Here is a 22,009-nt window from a genome sequence, read left to right as displayed (position 1 = left end):
AAACTCCAGTTGACGACCTCGTCCCTCGTGCAGGTGGGCCGAGCGGAGCGGAATTCGCCCCGGCGGACAACCGAGGGAAATTATCTGCAACGACTGAAGTAATAACATTTAACTGTGCAGGGTGCACAGGGCGAGCCTCTCGGTGCCGAGGGTGCGGTGAAGAACCGGCGCGGCGTGGAATTATAAATTGTTGCGATTGTTTCGAGCCGAGGGTGAAAAGCTGCCGCGTCTTCCCCCTCTCTCCCCCCCTCCCCCGTCACTGCGCGCGGGAGTAAAGACGATTATTTTCGTTCCTGTTTGCTTCCTGTTGTTTCCCTAAACGGGGAAGCGTTGGGCGACCCCCGCGGGGGTAAGCCCGCGTTGTTTGCGACTGTTGCCGGAAAAATTATTTCGACTACGAAACCGACGGGTTGTAACGTTTTGAAATTCTACGCAGGAAAAGCGCGAACGTGGAAAATAAAAAAATGTAGAAGGATCAAAATTGAAGTGAAAAAAATATGACACGGAAATGAAAAGCCGTGTGTTTTTTTTTATTCTCTATATCCTTTTTTACCTCCATTTTAACCTTTAAAATAGAAACTACAGAGATAACACTTAGGATTATTTATTTCTCTTTTTTAAAAAAAAACTTCGCTCGCGTGCACGCGTACGCTCGTGTAATCTGCGAATTGTAAATATGCGTAATATTTCATTATTCCGGTGTAATCCGTGATTACATTTGGAAGTTAAATATTCCAAATTGCAGCAGTAAAAGCCCTCGATACGCTTTATCCCCTCTGTTATCCTCGCAATCTTCGAAAAGTGATTACCTTCTCGTCGTTATCCAAGGCTATCGTGCTTTTACGGGCAACCACCCGCGAGAGAATCCCGCTTTAAGAAAAGCGGGAAGGCTTTTCGGACCTTAAACATTTCTCTTTCATTGCGCGCGTGTTCTCTTTTTGCGCGGGGTGGGGTGCGCGGCGGGGTCGGCAGTCACGAGGGTGGAAGAGCTCGTAAGTTCTTCACCTAACGCCCGTAATTACGTGTCCGGGAAACGGGTGGGGCGGGGGCAGACGGAAGAAAGAGATGGACACGAAAGATACCGATGGAAGACGGGAGCCGCAACGGCCGGCGCTTCGTCGGACTCTGATTTATATTGAGCTTCGCTGGACCCTAGTCGTCCCGACCTCAAACGGATTTTCGAGGGTTTACGTCGCGCAGCTTCCGAAATTCCGCCGAGGAATTTCCTCGGAATCCACAACCTCAGCCCGGATTGATTCATAGCTTTTACTTCTAATAGAAAGCCGCGAGGGGATCTGAGGAAAAAGTGCACTTGCCGGAAACTGTCTGAATGTCTGCCAATTTTTTTAAGTATCGCGAACTTAAATTATGCATTTCAATAACCGACGTTAAATAAAATGTTAATTTAAAAATGTAGATAACAAGATGTTATCTACATTTTTAAATTAACATTTTACAAAAGTTTAATAAGGAAAAGGAAATAATTGGAGGCTGCTGGTTTAATTATCCTAGCAAATTAATTCGCTCATCTCCAGTTCCTTTGCTCCGAAACTTGAAAGGCTACCGAGAAATATAATATCCCGACATAATAATTAAAAAATTTGCTTTTATCCTTAAAATTATGCGCGCAGGCCAGAATTACAGAATATTCCGTATGTGAACAAATGCATCGCGCGAGCATATCCGAGCTATCGCTATAGCTGCGACTCCGTGACTTCGCAAGAAGAGAATCTCAGGCTGTGTCGTTGACTCGTCTTCGGCAAGTCGCCCGTTCTCAGATTACTTCGTAATTCTCGTTATTCTCGTCATGTCGCAATCTGCAAGAAAGACCTCGTAAGAGGCACTCAAAGTTTCAAACGACAACGCGTGACTCCATTAAAAGTCATCGCAGGAATCCGCGCGTTCGATTATAATAATAACTCTAGCTCGCCAATGTGCTCGCGAACTCTCCGCTTCGTACCCACTTTACGCCTCTCTTCTTTGAAGAAGCGCCCGAAAAAAATGCTTAAAATACTCTTAAAAAGGAAAGAGGAACCCGGTGCTCCACGTGTAAAAAATTGTGAGAGCTTTTAGAGAGACAATAAAAATTCCTTCATTATTCGCGTCCTCCTTGGTTTAGCGCGGTTAAAAGCTCGGAAAGGGTTGCGAGCGCGTTCCAAGCTTCGTTAATGTGCATAATTTATGTTTTTAATAAATGTTAATCTCCGCGCCTCGCGGGGCAGAAATCGCGGCGCGGCGCGATGCCGCGCCGCACGCCAAACAAGCAGATTTAAAAAAATTTCCATATATCCCATAAACGCTTTGAGGTGGCGCGTTCATTAAAACGCCGTAGTGTAGAACGGAGATTAAGCTTTATTATAAAGACCGCAAGGGAAAACTGTCGGCCGCGCGACTAAATTTCCCAGCTGCATTGTGTCGTGGGATAGCCGGCCCGCAATCCTTCAAGCGTGACGAAAAGTTCGAGATTAAAAATGAAGGATATGGCGTAATTAATAATTTCATTTTTAAACAGTTTATAAATGCCGAAAGAGATACTGTAGCATCTTCTTGTCCGCATGTTATTTTATCTGAATAATATATTTTAATTTGTCACGAGAAAAAGATCTGACACAAGCTTTATATCGAATATTTTCTTAACAATAACATTCAACAGTATACGTACAATTATATAGAAAGGTTCACCGAGACCAAGCGCTTTTAATAAAAATTTTTTCCAAGTTTACATACATCTCGAATATACAAACATCGATTTAAACGTTTGTATATTCGAGATACATGTGAATTCTCGTTTTATCTTAAAATAAATAAATACACCACACATCAAAAACATCGTTTCGTTAAAATGGGTGAACTGAAACGATGAACTAAAAATGAAACTCGGGAAGAAATAAACGGCTCGAATAAATGATCGCCTCGTTAATATTTTTTAGAATATATATTTTTTATTATTCACTGATCTGCGCACTTCCGTCATTGTTATTTATGTTTTCCAGTCGTCCGGAGTGGTGCCACCGCCGCAATATCTAGAATCAATGCGGCACCGGGTAACGGAACGATATTTTACCTGTCGCAACGGGCCCGTTTCCCCTCTCTCCGGGGACGGCGGACTAGTTCCGGAAGTAACCGCGGCTGCGAACTTCGACTCAATACGTCAGCAAACTTAAAATGGAAAGTTGACAATCCGCGGGCACGCCAGACATTCCGCCTCTGTCGCGTTCAATTTGAATAAACTCACGTCCGCCGGAGCCGCCACCTTCCCCCTCCCCCTTTCGCCTCTTGTAGACGGCGGACGAGTTGTGTGTCCCTTTCGAAACTTATTTAAATTGCGTCACCACCGCGGCGCCCCTAATAGGGTGCCTCTATTCAAGGAATGCCGCGGAACCCGATCGCCGCTATCGAGCGCCGAATTATTCTAAGCCACCATATTGGTGATCCAGCCACGCTCGGAGAGAGCCGTTAATAATTTACAATGCAAGTTGTGTTAGCTCATAATAACTCGCGCAAAGTTGGCCGCTCCGGTTGGTAATGACCATAATTAAATTAAGCGGCCCGCGGTATGAGACACGGCCGCTTTCTGTTTGCTTCAATAATAGCGTAATTCCTCGCAGCCGTGGCAAAATAATATATGATTTCGATGAAACGTCAGTCTCTCTACCTGGGATAAAGATTAAACGTTACTGTCACGTATCCTTTAATTAGAATTTCATATTGTAGAATATTTCTCCAGTTTAATCACGATTGAAAAAGTATATATAAGCACGTTAACTAAATAAACTCAAAATTAGACTGAAAGTTCTATCTCAATTACATTATCCTTTTGCGTAAAAATGCCCGTCGTTTTCAAGCGCAAAAATGGAGATATAAAATATTTCGACTAAATTTTAAAATTCCACCGCGAGAAGTTTTTTTCAGAATCGGGGAAAACTAACTATCTTAGTTAAATAAAGATTTTAAATTCTCCAAATAAACCATCTATGTTTAGATTATTTATAAATAATTACTCTAGATTTAAATAAAGATTTATAGTAAATTTAACAAATTTTATTAAGGTATTTTCTATTTATTGGGGGGAAGGAACGGTTTCTTTTAAGCAACTTTGGTTTATCTTGGTCTTCTGCTGCGAGATCTCTTTCGCGGGGACCAAAATAGACCAAACAGACCGCGGAATCAGTAGGCGTATCGTCGATCCGAAAGTTCGCGCAATGATTAACGGGAATGTAAGTGAGACGAGAGGAGGGGAGGCGTAAATGAGATGGAGCGAATTAATGAGGCGCGAACGAATGCACGTACTTGGCGCCGATCGCGGCTTCCTCGGGGCAATTGGGAAATTGCACGCGTGCGTGGTGCATACGACAAGTCCCAGACAAACACGGAATATGTATCGTGAACTATACGCGTGTAGATTGCCGCGCTTAATTGTCAGAAGGACACCCCCAAACGACCGCAACTGCGTTCCTTTACCGCAATAACATCCATTGTTCTGCTAAACAAATTTTCGGCGCTGCATTACTGCCACAATTTGATAATGCACGACTTACATTATTACCTCGTGATCCAAATACATTTAGTTTCGAAAATTACATGTTAATCTTGAGCGCTGAAATCAACAAGTTGATATTTGCTCCATGATACTGCTAATGATACTAGATATCCGAGAGAATTAATTTTATATTAAAATAGTATAGTACATGGCATAATATAGTATACGGTATATTATACGTAGTATGGAATATAGCATATAGTATACAGTATGATATATAGTATATAGCACAGTATATACAGTTGATAAAATAATACTTAATAATTTTAATATACCTAATACCTATTTAATAAATAATAATTTTGGCAGTAATATTTTCGACACATTAAAATTACTTAATAATTTTGTTTCAGTTAATGGTAATACGGTATGGATATGGATTTCAAGATTTTTCCTGATTATTATTATACAGAATATTTTCGTACATTTCGCGTCGCTCCTCGGCCGTTAAAAAAGGTCTTCATCAGGACCAGCGATGTAATCCGACGTGAGAGCGGAACATGATAAATTGCAGTATGTTTGTATATAAAGCGCGGTTTCCTGCTTGTGCAAATATTTGATGCGCGTGTGATTAATTGCGGTTGCCTAATTACCAGTGTACAGCTCAAAATTGCATCTGCATGCATACAGGATGAACCGTCGTTCTTCCCTCCGCGAGTTCTTTGATACAGTTCGTTTGCACTCGAAAATACGGCTCACCGCTATATTTCTTTTTAATATATAAGCTTATTAATTTTAATTTTAATATATAAGCTATATTAACTTTTTAATATATAAGCTTTCGATTATTTTATTTTAATATTTAAAAAAGTGGCAAAAGTGAAGTGTATTTTGTTTAAAACCCTTTGCGAAAAATCTTAATCTACGAGCATTATTTTTCATGTTAAAAATAAAGACATGGTATTGAAATAGATAAAAAAAAAATATATATATATATATGTAGCATATTGGATCAATCCTCTTTTTCGTTTCTTAGTCTTAACTAATTTTAAATTAATATTTCCTTGTCATAAGTAGTTTCGGTTAATTTGTTTCTCTTATTTTTTTTTACAAAGTATCGTTTTTTCTTTCCACATATCTACCGCATTTATAAGAGGATTTGTAACTGAAAGAGAAGGACGGTAATTTTCGGACACTCTGTAACTTGCGAGGCGCGCGACGGATGACACTGCGAGGGCGGTATTATTATTTGCAATATCACCGCGAACGGCCGCGAATTGCAAAATTTATCGAATATTCGTTGGAATATTCGTAAAAGCGTCCTCTTGCTAAATTAACGTAAACGAAGTTCAACGTACGTGAATAACGAGTAACTCACTTAATATCGCTAACGAAATAACGGCGCCGGCTTCACTAGCTTCATGATGATTTTGGCGGTTTGCGCATCGAGTTTTCCGAAAAAAAAGAGAGAGGACGAGTAGGCGTAAACGAGTACGGGAAAAAAAGACACACCGTGTCCTAATAGAGATGCATAACAAATTACGCTTGTGTGATATATGTCGTTCATGCCCTTTCGATGATTTAATATTCTCCTCGTGAACATATATTGTATCGACATGTTGGCTACGATTCTCTTTTATGATATATTTTAAAGAAAATTCTAGATTCTTGGCAAATTCTTCTATACATGTCTGGAATTTTCCTTGTCCTTTTCTTCGAAGCATTTATTTATTCGGAGGAATATCTAAATGTTGATCAAAAATTTGTAATATATGTACATACAACAGTTTTATCTTTGTTTTTTTTTTAACAAGAAAAGGTAAATTGCGAGAAAATAAGTAACAAAATTATTAAAAACAAATAATCTCCAATTTTTAAGGTCAATTAATCTCGATTGATAGCAGAGAGTTTGCAGAATAAAATAATTTCAAATAATCTCTTTTTTAATCTCAATGTTGTCGTCATTATCTAACACAACAATAAATCTTATTTTTTAAAGACATTTATAAAGCTCTTGAACACTTATAAAGATCGAAGACACTGCTATAAAAAATAGTATATTGTATGTACAACGAGTGGGAAAAGTGGTCGATTCTGAATGAGTGTGGAGTTGGTCGCACGAGCGAAGCGAGTGCGACCATCACACTCATTCGGGCTCGACCACTCTTCCCACGAGTTGTACATACTATTTTTCCTAACAAGAGCGTGAAATAGGCCAAAATCTCCATGATTAACAACGAGAGCAAAATGTGCATTGACGCGTAATGAAACGTAACTTCACGACGCAAAATAACGTGAAGTTGCCGCTAACACCCGCGGTCACCATGAGACATCAATAAAATGAAGCCATTTCTTAATGTTTACAATTTCATTTCTCCTGCCTAGTTAAGAAATGGCTCCATTTCTCAACGTTTACGTCATCGATTGAGAAATGGATCGTTTTGCTCACTCAAAACAAGCGCGAAAAGCGGCCTATTTCACGCTCGCGTTAGGAAAATATAATTTGTCAATTACAATTTTTCCTGTTTCAATCGTTGAAGAATTAAATTATAAGCCATATAAAGCTTTTAATACAAAAACGTAAAATGTAAAGAAAATATTTGGGAAGCCACAAACAGAAGATATCCAATGATTGATATCTAATAGTGCACTCAGTGTTCTATATAGAAGGTATATTATATCTATAGAATAGAAGAGATATTGTATACGCTCTTTGGAGATGAAACGAGGACGACCCAGAGGTGGGAGGTACTCTAATGCAGCTTGTTATTGCGTTCAACGTGCAACAATGCTCGCTCACGCTCGAACGAACACAAATATGCTCCACGTAGCTGCTCTAAGACGCTACCGGGTGAATCGATTGTTTGGTTTCTCGCGTCGCCGGCTCCGTGTCCCCGGCAAATTGTGCGCAAGCCGTTATCAATGGGGTTTGCGACGGTTGCCGGTTTAAAGAGGATTTCGCGACTCGCTTTCGGGACGAATCGTCTCGCGCCCGATCATCCGGGATGGACTCCGCGCGAGCAAGCGTTACCGGAAGTACAATAGTAATCCGCATTCGTCGCGAGAGTAGTATCCGTGGTTTCGTTTACCTAGAACGCCCTAGGTATATTTCTGTGAATTCTGGGGGACCGCGCATATTCCAGACTCACATGGATTCTACGGGTCATTGTGAGATGAAGTGGTCCAGCCGCCTAACGACGTCGTTATTATCACGCGGGGATGTACTTCTTAGTACGTGCTCGACGTTACGCCACTCGACTCACAAGAAAAGCGACTGCGCAAACCCCCGCTTCCGGTGGGAAGCATTCGGGGAAAGTGGGGTACGGTCTACCTCCGCCTTGAGAATCCTCCATGTATTCTTCACTTTGAAGACATTCGTGTTTACAAATACGCAAAAGTGGGACTATTTACATCTCACGAAGTTCTGTTGTACCTTAAGATAAGTACTTGAGATTTATGTATGTGCATTGTGCAACCTATTGTGGCACGCGCGAAACTTATATTTTTGAAAAGAATTTTTTTAACTTCAGGCAATAGACGATAAAATTCGTAATGTTGTATTCTTATTTGGAAATTAAAGAAAAAGAACCCAGATAATTTATTCAAATTTTTATGCAAAATCACAAGATTCCTTCAATTTTATCGAAAAGTGGAGAAGATTGTGATTTCGCTTCTGTAACTCTTAATAAACAATAAGTCAACATTTATCTTCTCGACAGATAACCTGGCTCAGAATTGATCATTTTTATGTAGTTTTATCTTCTGCGGGATAACGGGGTGAGTTAAACGGTGTGAATCGATTCGGCGGCCCTTTGACTCGTGATCCACGGAAAAATTCCGATGCAGAATTGATAAGGGATGCTGCATCGCGACCCTTCGGTGTATCCCAATTTGTTAGAGGCCCGTGTGAATTACTTCGAGATAGAATCGGAGTATCGACGGGTACATTTGTACATACATACGATAGGCCGATAGCCATTCCGTCGCAGCCTTCGCGCGTATAATTTCCGCGCGAATAGCGACAAGACTAATAGCGTTGGCAGAACTGGTGCGCACTCAGTGCACATTAAAGCAGTCGTACACAAATCAACGTAAAGTGTATGTTTAATATAAACGAGTCACGAAATCCTCAATATTCTTTATTGTACTAATTGGTAAAATATGTATTAGGAATTTTATCAGTCGAAATATTTGCATTTTACTTTAAATATTAGAGATTAAATCAGTGTACAACGGCTTTAATGTGCACTGAGTGCACACCAGTTCTACCAATGAAAAACGCTATAATGCTCGCGGCATTGATATAGCACGATGGCATACGATTACGGGTGTAACGCGAATTCGTTTACGTGCCGCTTAATGTTTCCTGAATAATTTGGCGTCGCTGATCGCAAGTAAGTCATCAGCCCTATTGGCACTTCTAAAAGCCGATATTACTATCCTGTTCATAGACATATACAAATGGACTAAACATTGGAGAGCTATACGCACTGCAAATCGAAGTGTTTTAATTAATACACTTTTTAAACGTTTAAAAAACGTATTCAATATAAAAACACATAAAGCGTTTTTCAAGCGTTACACGTATAATATAAAACACTAAAACCAAATTAAAACAAAACACTTATATTAATCGAAAAAGCGTTTAAAGTAACGTTTAAAAAGTGATTACAAGAAAGTGTATTAATTAAAATACTTCGTATATACGTCTATAATCTTGTCAGGGCCAACAAGGAATATTTAGAACGATGGAATATAACGTGTGATGACAAGCTTTTTTGGAGATACGTATGTCGATGTCGATCATGGATGATAGTGATGGAGAGGAGTGGATGTTGGATGTAACGATGGTATGTGGAGGATGCGTCCCCAAAAATACCATGCGACTCTTTGCGTCCGATGAGATCGTCGGTGAGAGTGTCGATCAGGGCGATGAATATTGTTGTCGAATTTGTTTATATATTTAGTCGGCGCGGTCGAGCGCTCGCGAGAAAACGCGACTAATTAATGTGTTGCCATCTCGGTAGGGGCGCGCGCGGCCACCACACTTTAATTTTACCAAAGAATTTGTTTCTCCATGAAAGATAAAACGATCAATCAAATCAATCGCAAAGTTTTTATATTAAATCGGATGGTTTATGCCGCAACGATAATTAAGAAGGAATACTTAGGATAATGGGATATAACGCATGCGTGTAATAACAAAGGATAATACTTTAAAATAAAAAAATTTCTTTCTCCATGAATAAAAGATAGAATGATCAATCAAAAAGTTTCCGCTAAAATATCAGGAAATTTTGTATTAAATCCGATACTGCGACGATAATTAAACGCGGAAGGAATATTTAGAATAATAGAACATAATGTGTGCGTGTGTAATAATGAAGAAAAATATTTTAAATTTATTAAAGAATTTTTTTTCCTGGATGAATAAATAATCAATCAAATCAATTGCAAAGTTTGCTGAAGTATCGGAAGGTTTTGTATTAAACCCGACGGTTTATGCTGCAACGATAAATGTAACGGAATTCAAGTGTTGTTAATTCGTGCTGGTGATTGAACATAATCGCGATATTTTGTCGTAAAATATAGATGACGTTTCTGTTTTGTGTAGCTTACTCTAATTCAGTCGATAATAAAGTGACTTTATGCCGCAGTATATATCGTTAAATTTGTTCATTGTTATAATTGTTCATTGTTCATTGTTATAATTGACGCGGAGAGGTCAGGGGGTCGTGATCGGGGGTTAAATTAAATTCTAGCTGCACGTGGCATTGTGCTGCATTTTTAATATCCGACATTAATAACGCATCGAGTGCCGGAAAGATATGCGATAACGCCGATATGCGCGGCGTTATGAAAATTCGCGCAAACACCAGGGGCGGCAGGAGTGACATTATTTTCGCGCATTATTTCCCATATTTCGTGTCTTCCACCGTGCGGCATTAATCATTTTTTTTTTTTAAATGAATTATACGTAGTCGCGGTGCGCTAATATATTTTATTTACGCGTGTACAAAGCGCGCCGTTTTATCCAGCGCGGAATTATAAAATTAATCGCACTTCGACGATGCCAAAAGCAATACGCGATTGGATATCGCGTTTGATTTAATCGCCGTAACACGACCGCGATCGATACGTCGCGCGCGATATTCCGATATACGGAGTGCGTAACAAATGCCGGAAATATTCGGATTATTAATCGTCAAAATAAATTTACAAAATAGAGACTGCAAAATTTTTTTTTATTAATAATTCGGCCGCCTGTGAGAGAATGCGCTTTAATAATACGAAATATAACGGACAGCGTGATCGTTAAAAGGCCAATTCTCTCGCTCAAATATCTATACCCTACTATATCAATATTCTGCATTTTACATCAAATAGTATCCCTTTGATGTATTCAAACTCCATAATTTATTTGACTTTTCATTCGATTCGTACATATAAAAAAAAGGAACAGAACATTTATAATTTGTATCGTATAAGTGGACAAATCGGGCTGTTTGATTTATGGAAAATGACGAGAAAAGCCGGTCACGCGAGAAGAAAATTTTACAACAGCAAACTTCGAAGAGTGGATGAAAAAAAGTAGCCTGATCGAATCGCAAAGTCCGCGGAAAATTCGCAATTTCGCAGACGCGAAGCGGAGTAAAGCGTGTCGATGTACACGCGTTATTGGCCGCATTTGGGCGTGTAATTTCCGCGGCTAACGTCGGCTCTCGGCAGGTCCGGAATTTAATATTAATACAGGGCGTTCGAATTTCGAGAATATCGTCTGCGATATCGGATGGACCGATCTAATTCCCACGACAGCGCCAACGGCGACGGCGACGAGCGGTCGCTGCAAGCCCCTGCAGGAATGCATTTGCCTGGTTTTAGAACACGCTCTCAAGCCGACGGACGAGACGAGGAATGCGCCGACACGCAAACGAACCCGCTGACAGGCAGCCGCGCGCGGTTGCCGTTGGTTGTCATTCCTATTTTTTAATTAATTTCAGATCGCGACTAAAAATACCGGAGAAAAATACCTTCCGTCTGCCACGGGAGTTCTTTCTGGATTTAATTTTAATTAATTTATCGCGCGTATTAAAAATACAGAAGACACAGAGAAGCGATCGACAAACAGATGAAAGCAAAAGAATAATTCCGCATAGCGTGGAATCATCAAAGGCGAAAGTATGTAGTAATTATATGAAGAGAATTTTAAAGAAGAGAAATGTGTGAGATAATTCCAAGATACGCCGCCAAACTTTTCAGACACATCAGGTTAACTGAGAGCTTCGCGTTAAAATTCTGTTAAAATAAAGTCCACTTAGAGCTAATGAAAAGAGATTATCCTTCATTTGCGCTCGCGAAACTTGATTAGCCGAGAGAGCCGTTACTTCCTGTTATCAAATAATTATAATTTGCAACAAAATCTGATTGAGTTTGCGAATTCTTCGAATAAGAAATTCGCAAAAAAAAAAAAAAAGGAAATCCGTTTGGTACAAACGGGGCAACCCTGGTTAGGCATTCGGTACACGATAACCGCAGATAACGGGATAGGCTGAGCGCTGAAAAAAGATCGCAATTGTTTATGCAAACAGCTGGATCGGAACAACGCGCGCGCGATGAAATTTATCGCGGTCGCTAAAAAAAAAAAAAAAAAAAAAAAACCAGAAAAAGAGGAAAAAGCGCGCGATCTCGGAATATCGAGTTCCGTAAATCGCGGAATAGCATGGGGGAGAGCCGCGCGTCGCGCCGTGCGTCGCTTCCAGCGGGTTCACGTAACGCCGGGGGCACGCCGCGCGCCGCCGCGCCGGGGACCGACGATGCGGGGAACGGTCCTTCCGGGAAGGTCGTGCGCGCGAATATTTCGAGCCGCGCGGCGTGCATTTCTGGCGCGGCTCCGGTGCATAAATTTCGGACGTGCCGGCTATGGTTTATACCGGCGGGATTAAATAACTTGACCCGCCAGCAACATATCACGGCCGTGTACGGCACGCGCGTCGGCTCGGCCCCCCTGCGCCCCCTGTCCGCCCCAACACCGACGTGATTGCAATGTACACGCGCACCCACGTCGATCTGCACATCGCGATTTTTATTTATTCATGCAGTATCTCGCACGATTATCTCCATTATCGTTGTTGTTACTATACCTTTCTGTCATTAACGATATTAACGCAAAATCTATCGTAATAAGCTATCAATATTAATATTAACAACGGTGCTAAATCGTGCTAATTAATAAAATACTAATTAGCACGATTTTTGTGCTTTTTAATGGCCTGCTGTAATGTGTCAAAAAAGAACAATACACAATTTATTTTATTAAACATTATCGAGTTGCTCTTTAAAAAAAAAACCTGCTCCAGAAATGTAAATGGATTCTCTCCGCACTGTAGGTGTTAGAACAACAATTTTGTTTATTTGAATAACAGTAATGAAGTTTGTTTGCGCAACTCAAGCCTCAAGCAATACGTGATCGACTATCAGTAATTTCTAGTACATGCGCCGTGCTCAATCGCCTGGCGCTTCGCGGTAAGAAACGAGGGATCTCCGGCCACTTCCGGCTGGAATGTCCGGCTCCGTAGTTTGATTAGCCAAGATTGGCAAAGCGTGCTACAAGTGCCGAACTAACCCCTACCGATACCTAGGTGAAAGCTAAGCCCTGGCTCCAATAAGGTGAATCAAGTTTGTCAACTTTGATCTAAGGGACCGAGCACTTTCAAGGGACCGAGCACAAGGGATACACGCGTGTTACGTTACCGGGAGGAGGGGGGAGGTCATGAGCAGGCCTGGATGAAAGAGAGTGCAATGACCCGGCAACTTTCGGCCCTGTTTAACCAGTAGATTATAATTACCGCTGACGAATTAGGTTTCGATGTACAGGCGAAGGATGAGCGAAGCGAGGGACGAGGAATGAGGAGGAAACGCGGTGAACTCGATAAGATATATAACCGAAATTGAACTCTCTCGCATGAGAGAGACATGTAAATCTAACGACGATCTTGAAAATCTATATAATAAAAGCTTATTGGTGGAAATTAAACCTAAAAATCCTAATAATCGAAAATATCGAGGCTTTAATACAACACTTTTCAAGTTACAAGGAAAAGAAATTGACCAATTATATTGGCGTAGAATTCACGCCTTGAAGCCCGTAATTGCGCGTACGTACCTATCAGTCTATCGTCCGTATCGATTTTCACAACTCAAGCAATATTAATTCTTCTTGCTCGGTTGATTCTATCTCAAATTTTGCTTTGTTTAATAAAATGGTATAAAGTTAAGCTGCCAATAAACCTGAAAGATTAGAATAAAATACAGACTTTAAATTTTATTCGAAAAATATTTTGAAAGAAAGAGAAGAAAAATAAAACAATATACACTTAAATAATAACAATATTTTCTATTATATCTGCAAGCATTAACTTCATTCTTTTTCTTATTTCCTTTTCGATATTTATCTAACAATAAACTAAAAAGTATATATATTTAATGGATTATATCGTAGTTGATATTAAAATTAATCTCTTGCTGTTTTTTAAAGATCTTGTCACTATATAGAGTACCTACTATATAAAAAAATGGCAGAGGCGAAAATGTCTACTAAATTGAGAAAGATATAATTTCTTTTCTCCGGAAATTACTCTGTTTCTACTTTTTACTCACAAGATAGCTGTGAAATATTTTCCCTATTCCTTTTTCATTTGCACGCAATACAGATGTAAATTTTCTCTAAACAATTTGCGTTCTATGAAATTACTCCGTTGCACAATATGACACCAAATTGCACCGGTAAATGGTTAAACCGATCAATAATGCGTCTATAACAATTACCTCTATTCTATGAGCTTTGAATGTGTATATTCTTCTATGCACAATAGATCAACAGACGGTTATACGTGCTCAGACTGGTTTAAACATTTGCATTAATCTGCCCTAGCATATCTATTTTAGTATACATATATAATGTTAATATGTGTACAATGCATCTGTGAGATGTTATATTTATCGATGAGTATATTTACAGATTCATTATCTCGGATTAAAATAAAAGATAATATGGCATTCACCGATACGATGCGCAACGCCGCGAAGTTGTAACTTCGTTATAGCGGCATCGATTTGCAAAACACAAATAAAAAATTCAAATTATAGCGCTTAAAATAATAAATATTTGCAGAAATATCGTGCACACCGAGTTTTTTATATGTCTACTTTATATTTATCAAGTCAATATTCACTAAAGTAATTATACAGTTCGTGAAAAAAGTCCTTTTGAAGGTTTGATAAGGCATGATAAATAAGCTTTTTTCTTTCATTTTTCTCATACAAATATATGACTCAAATAAACGGAAGAAGACGTTTAATTAAGCAAGAGACAAATAGTATATATATAATGAATTACTGACCTCATGGTTACTTTATTCAACCATTCAGTTCTCTTTCCCGATGTTAAAATACACGAAATATTTTTAATTAACGGTAGATACGTTACTTTGCGCTCTTAACTTAAAAATAACAATGTGCAAATTACACTAAGGTCAACGGAAGATTCAAAAGCGCGATGCGAGATCTACTCGAAATAAATATTTTTAAAGAAATAATTATTGCCCGTAAAAATCGCAACAGAATGAAATTAATTTTTAATTCTCATTGTCCGTCGATTCATTACTTCGAATGTCACACGAAATATCTGTTTTGGTAAACAGCCATCGCCTTGATGCGCTTATGAGTTGTTAATTGCCGAATCAATTAATCGCGCAGATCAATAGACACTAATTATTCACCGGTGATTATGTTCCGAGACACAGTAATGGAACGATACTTGAAATCCATCGATCCGAATGTCGAATGGTAGATCTTGCGTATGTAACAACTGCGCTATGCGCAAAAAAACTCAAGAAAGAAACAAATATTAAAGCTGTATGCTAGCCAATGTATGCTGCCTCGAAATATTTAATGCTAATTCATAAAATAATTTCACATTTAATATATTTTTATTAAGCGTTATAATTTCACGTTAATATATTTTATTCCTTGAATTTCAAATTAATTTTGACGAATAGACTATTATCGTACATTAAACCAAGCATTTATTTGAACAATAAAATTTATTTTTTTATCAAAAAGCAGTATTTCGGTTAATTAATTTTTTTATTATTTTGTACAGAATTTTGTATCCCGAAGGCGATAAAATTATGGTGGTTTAAATAAATTGTGAAAAATCTTTTTTGAATCCAATAAAAGAGAATAAAAGTATGATAAATGAAAGTTTAATAAAAGAAAATGAAATTCAGTCGTCGCGCGAGAAATATGTATATATATATTTTCTAAGTATAAAACAAAGATAAACTTTATTTTTTTAAGTAATATATTACAATTGATATTAGATTCACTAGTTTTTAATAAAGTAGTTAATTAACTATTTACATTTTTACTAAAAAAGCTAAAATAATTTACGTATAACGCTAAAAATTTGCTGTTAGTAATAAACTTCTAAATAACAGCTGATTGTTACACTCTTATACGTAGCTCCAATGCATAAAAAAATAGTAAAAGATATAATGCAAAAACTACAATAACCTCAATATTTCTGTTTTATAATTCTATATTCTAATCAACTATATATATTATTAAAGTAATATTATATCGCATGTAATTATATATGAAGTAATTTGTGGATACCTGTCTTTCGAAACATTTTTAATTTCATTCCACGTTGATGAGTAGAATATTAAAACTAGCTAAAATTAAAATTAAAAATAGCTCTGTGATGACGACTTATGTATGTAAAATCTAACTTTACTAATTAAATTCTTAAAAAGGAATGCGAAATGTTCGCTCACTCTTTTATGAGAGATAAACCTCTACTGAGAGAACGAAATATTAAAGAAATGCAATATTAAAGTACCAGGATCAAAGCTATATAATTTATGCTTTTTTTATACAAGCGCTTTTAATTTACGAAATAATATACACAAAATGGAATCCCCTCCTTTGCCCTCTCTCTTCCTCTCTTTCTCTGATTTTCTCGATTGCTGGAGACTGTCAGGACCTCCATTCTATTTATATAACTTAGCGGAACTTACAATCGACATGCTGATTTAGAATTTTTTCACTGGTGTAGTCGCGCCTTGCTTTGCGTCCGCCGGCAGCCAGGACAGATCTTTGCTCAATTAATTAGCAGTAATTGCAATTTAGTCGACGAGCGTGGAAACGAGGACAGAGCTGGAAGTTTCCGCCGGTGTATTCGTGGCATTCGCTCGTAGTCTAATATTATTCGACTGCGAGAGCGGTACACAGGTACACCGAGAATTACCAGCTGTAACAATAAAATTAATCCTTTGTTCGCGCGCGCAAAGATAAACTTATACAATCCATCATTGCGAAAATGTCCCTCGCGATTAAATCCGCGCGGAAAATTTGCGCGGATATTACAAACTTTTTATTTACGTGACTCGCAACGAAACTGTGTCACGTTAAATTCAGTTCTTAGCAACGGATCGTATTTAAAGCACTCATTTCGAAGAATAAACGAAACACGAGGATTTTACAGTAATAATGGAATAAACTTCACAATCTGTAACATCCACTCGCGTTGAATTTTGCTGCACGCCATAGAAATTCAAACCGTAAATCACCCCGAGACGTCTCGATCGATGGAAGATACGCAGCAGCTATTAGGTTCCTCGTCGCAAATAAATTGATTCCCAAGCGAAATTATTATTTTATCATATCGGTAAGTCGCTTTGTCGAGGAGGTCGAAGAGGATTCGGTATCCGGTGAGGCGGCCGCGTTGCAGCGACGAGCGAAAAGACTGAAGGGACAATTTCTTCCCCTTCATAAGCTGTCTCTCGCGGGCCGCCAATCCCGCTTTTATTATGACTCGATCGTTCGTACTTTCCGTAAACCGTGGCGCTTCGCAATATGAGCGGCGTCGTTTCCTCGACAAATGCGGGATACTTATTCCCATGACAACGGTGACCGGAATGAAATCTTTATAGCTTATCGAACCGAGCGATATCCGGCTTCGAGATCGCCACGTTCTAAAAGAGAAGTTACTTGTAATCGATAGTCAATTCCTGATCTACCTCATCTTAAAATACTCTCACGAACATACACGAACAAACACGTCGTTCTTTAGAGCTACAATGAACTCATTTGATCGTAGGTATGTATTTGCCAATTAAAGCCAATAATTTCAATAATTATCGAGGATATGCCAGTCGATCGCTGTAACGTTAAGCCCCTTGATCGTCTAACGTGTCACCGGCAGTCACCAGTGACCAGCACAAGCGTGCCCAATAACCGTTAGATTATCCTCGTAGCAGTGATCGATACTGACAGCATTATTGGGTTCTCCTCACTTTTCCGGATGGTGCTGTAATTGATGCGCTAGTCAATTAATATAACATGCGCATGACGGCGCATACTGATTAGACTTCAGATCCTCATTCCGCCTAGATTTCGACTTGGCGCTAATTTAGTTTTCGATCTTTCCGCACTCGCGAAACGGCGAACGTAAAAATTTGCATAGAAAGGCCGACGGTCGCTCATACGGCCAATTCAATCCCGACGATGCTACGTTAGCTGACGGGGTAAGCTGTTCCGTTATTGCGTTCTTATAACTGCGGATATTCGAGATGCGCACGGCGGACTGTTGTCGTGATATAGCGCGTACGGGGGCGTTGCTCCGAATCCTTGAACATGTCCCGCGGTCACGTCTTACTTACTAGTTTGGCAATTTTATCCCGCTCCCGGTAGTTGCGTTTCAGCTCCTCGCTGTGTGCAGAGTGAAACTACTCGTAATTGAGAACTTCGTGTAAGGAATAATATATAGATGTCTTTAAAATGTATTTAGTAATGCAATTCATAATAGTTAATATGCACTGTTAAACTCGTAATGTCTAATTATACTCAATTTGAGACGTTTTAATCATTCTTATAGCATTCTTATCGCCACTGTTCCTATTCAATATGTCGTTATGGTCAATAATAAATTTTGACACACATGGTAGTTAAAATTAACAAAACGTTATTTAACTCAATGTATTAGTTTAAACTTCATTTTTTAATATTTAACAGTGTGGATCTTATTTTTTTTTGTTAAAAAAAACCCCATATTTCTTAAATTTCTAACGATTTGACAAATTATTTCTACGAACAGGCAATTTCAGTTATTTTACCGCATGTAATAAAAATGATATAATCTATATTTTTAATTTTAAGCGTTAAAAATAAAAAAATTATTACTTTGTTGAGATCTCAATTAATATTTTTACACATTGCTAATTAAGATTTTTCAAAAAATATGGAAGAGAATATCTTGAAATTTAGTTGAGAAAAGTGCAATGACTCAATTATTATTAAAAAGAAGAAATATTTAACTTTGCCGCTATATATCATTTTCAAAACTGTCTCAATAATCAACCATTATTGAGAGAAAGAAATATTTAACCTTGCAATATATTATTTTCAAAATCAATGCATATAGAATGTATATGACTATTCCAGGACTTTCCTTGGGCGGCGGCTTGATAGTTCTGGCGGCAGCATTGTCGGACGCATCACTAGAATTACCGGGGAAATACAGTTTGCCGTCGACGGCCGGCATGCAAATGGACGATAACGGTCTACCTCAGTACCATTACGGCTGGTGCCTACAGCTCTCGGGATTAGCACTGATGCTCGCGGAAGTGGCGGCCGTTTTAACGATGTCCGGTTACATGGCGCGGTTCTCCACGGTCGAGGAGATGGTGAAGTTGTCGATTAAAACTCTCGCCGCGGATCGGCTCGCGCGGTTTTAGTTAGGAATCCACTTGGACGCCCCATTAAAGGACCCACTAAAATGCGAAACAACATCCGTCCCGAGATCGCGCAAGTGGATTCCTAGCTTTATCGTCGTGTGTGTATTTCGCGCAGTCGCGGTTCGTTTAGAGTTTCGGGGGATATTCATGCTCTCTGCTCTCCTTTTTAGGTGAGGGTCATGGTCCCGGGCGCCGAGAGAAAGCTGAGGGAACAGAGGGGGTTCAGCTCGGAGTATCTCGTGAGGGCGCATCAGAAGTCGCCGGGACCGTCGCAGGCCCGACCCTTCAGTCAGCCAACCAAAAGTGGGTGAACTTATCGCTAAAGAGGGTGTCCCGCATATGTGCGATGATGCGACGCACACCGTACATTTACGTAATTGCAAAGACCGAGGGATCCGTAGAGGTCTTACGATTGGAGAGTATACCCAGGATCCTGAGATCCGAGGAAAAATTCCAATAATCCATAAAAAAATTAAAAAAAAATCTCCAAAGTGTTGCGGGACACCCTGTAAAATAATAAGCGCTCTTTCTTATGCCCACGAAGAAAAGTAAGTCCGCACTTCTGTGTCCTAGCGCCTCAAAAAATAGCCGAGGAAGGAACCTCACTGCTCTGCAAGTCGGCGCCCGATATCTGCACGTCGAATCCACAGGCCATCAGTTACGTCGATAAGGCAGACCTGTCGCACGTCTTGCCGGTCTACCCGGACGGCAAGAACATCGACCCGCGATACAACAACTTCGACAAGTCGGAGGGCACCGTCATAGATTCCCGACTGAGCGGCTTCACCGATAAGGAAGGCTTTATCGACTCCCGGATTCTGTCCGACTCCAGGCAGAACATGATCGCCTTTACGGACAACAAGGAGATACCTCCCGACCAGGAGCAGCGGTACACCGAGTTCTCCGCGAGGAACACCGATCAGACTATCGTAGATTCCAGACTGAGCGGTTTCGTCGACAAGGAAGGTCTCCTCGACTCTAGATTGAGCGGCTACGTCGACAAGAATGAATCCTTGCTGGACACCCCGTTCGGTTATGACACTAGAGTCAACAGTCTGGCCGGGCAGACCGTCCCGATTACGTTGAAGAATCAAAACGCCTCGGTGTCGGCCATTCAATCGCAGTATTTATATCAAAACTTTGGAACGATACACTCGGGCATTCTGAAAGTCTCGGAACCAGGCACCAGCTCCAGCTCCAATTCCAGTCAACGTAGCATGACCCTGCAGAACCCGAAGCGAAAGTCGCAGATCGCTCAGAACACTTTCAGCACGATGGAATGCGAGAAGAGAAAGCGAGCGTCCGGGCTAACTGGCAAGGCGAGCTTTTACACCGGCAGTGCTGTATGACCACCACCCCCGCCTCCGACCCTGAGGTAACTCCTAGAAGAGGACACCCCACTGTAGCCGAAACTCGACGTACGACTTTCGAGTTAGGGGTTGGAGGATATATCCGATATATTCGTCACTGATCGCGCGCAAAGGGGAGAGAAAAAAAGAGAGATTTTTTTACCAGCTACAGATAACTCTACCACATTTGCTAACAATGCGCTTGCCGATGTACGGTACATAAACGAAACACGCGTTCTTATCGACTATCGGCGTTGCAGGTTCCTACTATGGAAGAGATGCCAAAAGAATGTCAGAATTACGGCTATGTCGTGATAATGCGTTAAATTAAAGCGATATCGAGATAGTTGGATTCGTAGTAGAATCTTCAAAAGTACAATTCGTACAAAAGAATGAAATGCAAACGTAATTTTTCATAATCTGTCGATAACGTTGCGAGAAACGCAACTGATTAAATTAATTAAATGACAGATGAAAATGATGAACGATTCAGATTACTCTCTCATCATTTTATATAATAAAGAAGTAAGATAAATGTCCGTCATTCGCTGTTAAGACTTTAACTTTAACTCAACATCGTAATCACGTTTCAGCTGCATAACCAAAATCGAACAAAGCTGTAAGGTGTGAAATATTAATGTAGTCAATATGTTGTAATATAATTGGTGGTCGATATACTAAAGATAAGTTGGGCGCACAACTTTCGTATACTTTCATTTAATAATAAGTAACCACGAAAATGCCGGTTAATGAAATCAAGTGTAATAGCTTATGATTAAGGATTTCCCTGATTTTTCTTTCAGCGACGTACACGCTCTAATTGTATCACTAATCGAGGACATATCAGAAATAAAAGCGTTTCCGTTGATTATGCTATGATTATTGGAAAGTCATTTATTTTTAATTCGAACTTTACTGGTTTCGAATTCCTTCTGTAATTGGAATAGACGATAAATGTTTTATGCGCCCGCATAAAAAAGAATTAATACGTACATCAATATGCTGTAACGATCGTAGTTGGTGTAATAAAATATTCGTTTTCTAATAACGTTGTTCTTCTCTCCTTTACCCTATTATATCATTTAGCATTCGATGCATAATAAAAGACAAATATTGATTTAATCTCACAATATATATTACTATTAATTCATTACGATGTAAATATTACTTTATTTACATAATGTTATTTAAAAATATTAGTTGAATTATCATCATTAAATTTTGAAATAAATTGTTACCTAGTAAAATGTCAATAATAGTATGTAATAAACATGTATAAATTTCATTCAAAGTTTTATCCAATAATTTTATTTTAAGTCCGCTCTATAAGATCTATAAATCGTGTCATAATTTAAGGGGATCCTGGACAGGGGACAATTACC

The 22,009-nt window shown here is 39.3% G+C and overlaps 1 protein-coding gene across 4 annotated transcripts in view; it reads left to right on the top strand.

The window, feature by feature from the left end:
- The window catches only part of LOC139773961 (uncharacterized), a 102,477-nt gene extending 80,802 nt beyond the window's left edge, over nucleotides 1–21,675 (top strand). For all 4 annotated transcript variants that reach the window (XM_071708822.1, XM_071708823.1, XM_071708819.1 and 1 more), the window contains 3 exons: nucleotides 18,986–19,227; nucleotides 19,449–19,581; nucleotides 19,852–21,675. In XM_071708822.1, coding sequence (XP_071564923.1) covers nucleotides 18,986–19,227; nucleotides 19,449–19,581; nucleotides 19,852–20,627 — 1,151 coding nt within the window. In that variant the 3' untranslated portion in view covers nucleotides 20,628–21,675. The remainder of the gene's footprint in view (nucleotides 1–18,985; nucleotides 19,228–19,448; nucleotides 19,582–19,851) is intronic.
- The last annotated feature ends 334 nt before the right edge of the window (nucleotides 21,676–22,009 follow it).

The sequence above is a fragment of the Temnothorax nylanderi genome, unplaced genomic scaffold (genome assembly GCF_030848795.1).
Source record: "Temnothorax nylanderi isolate EJ_2023f unplaced genomic scaffold, tnyl_v1.0 TNYL_tig0071_pilon, whole genome shotgun sequence".
NCBI classification, from domain to species: domain Eukaryota; kingdom Metazoa; phylum Arthropoda; class Insecta; order Hymenoptera; family Formicidae; genus Temnothorax; species Temnothorax nylanderi.
This window is presented reverse-complemented; position numbering and strand designations above follow the sequence as displayed.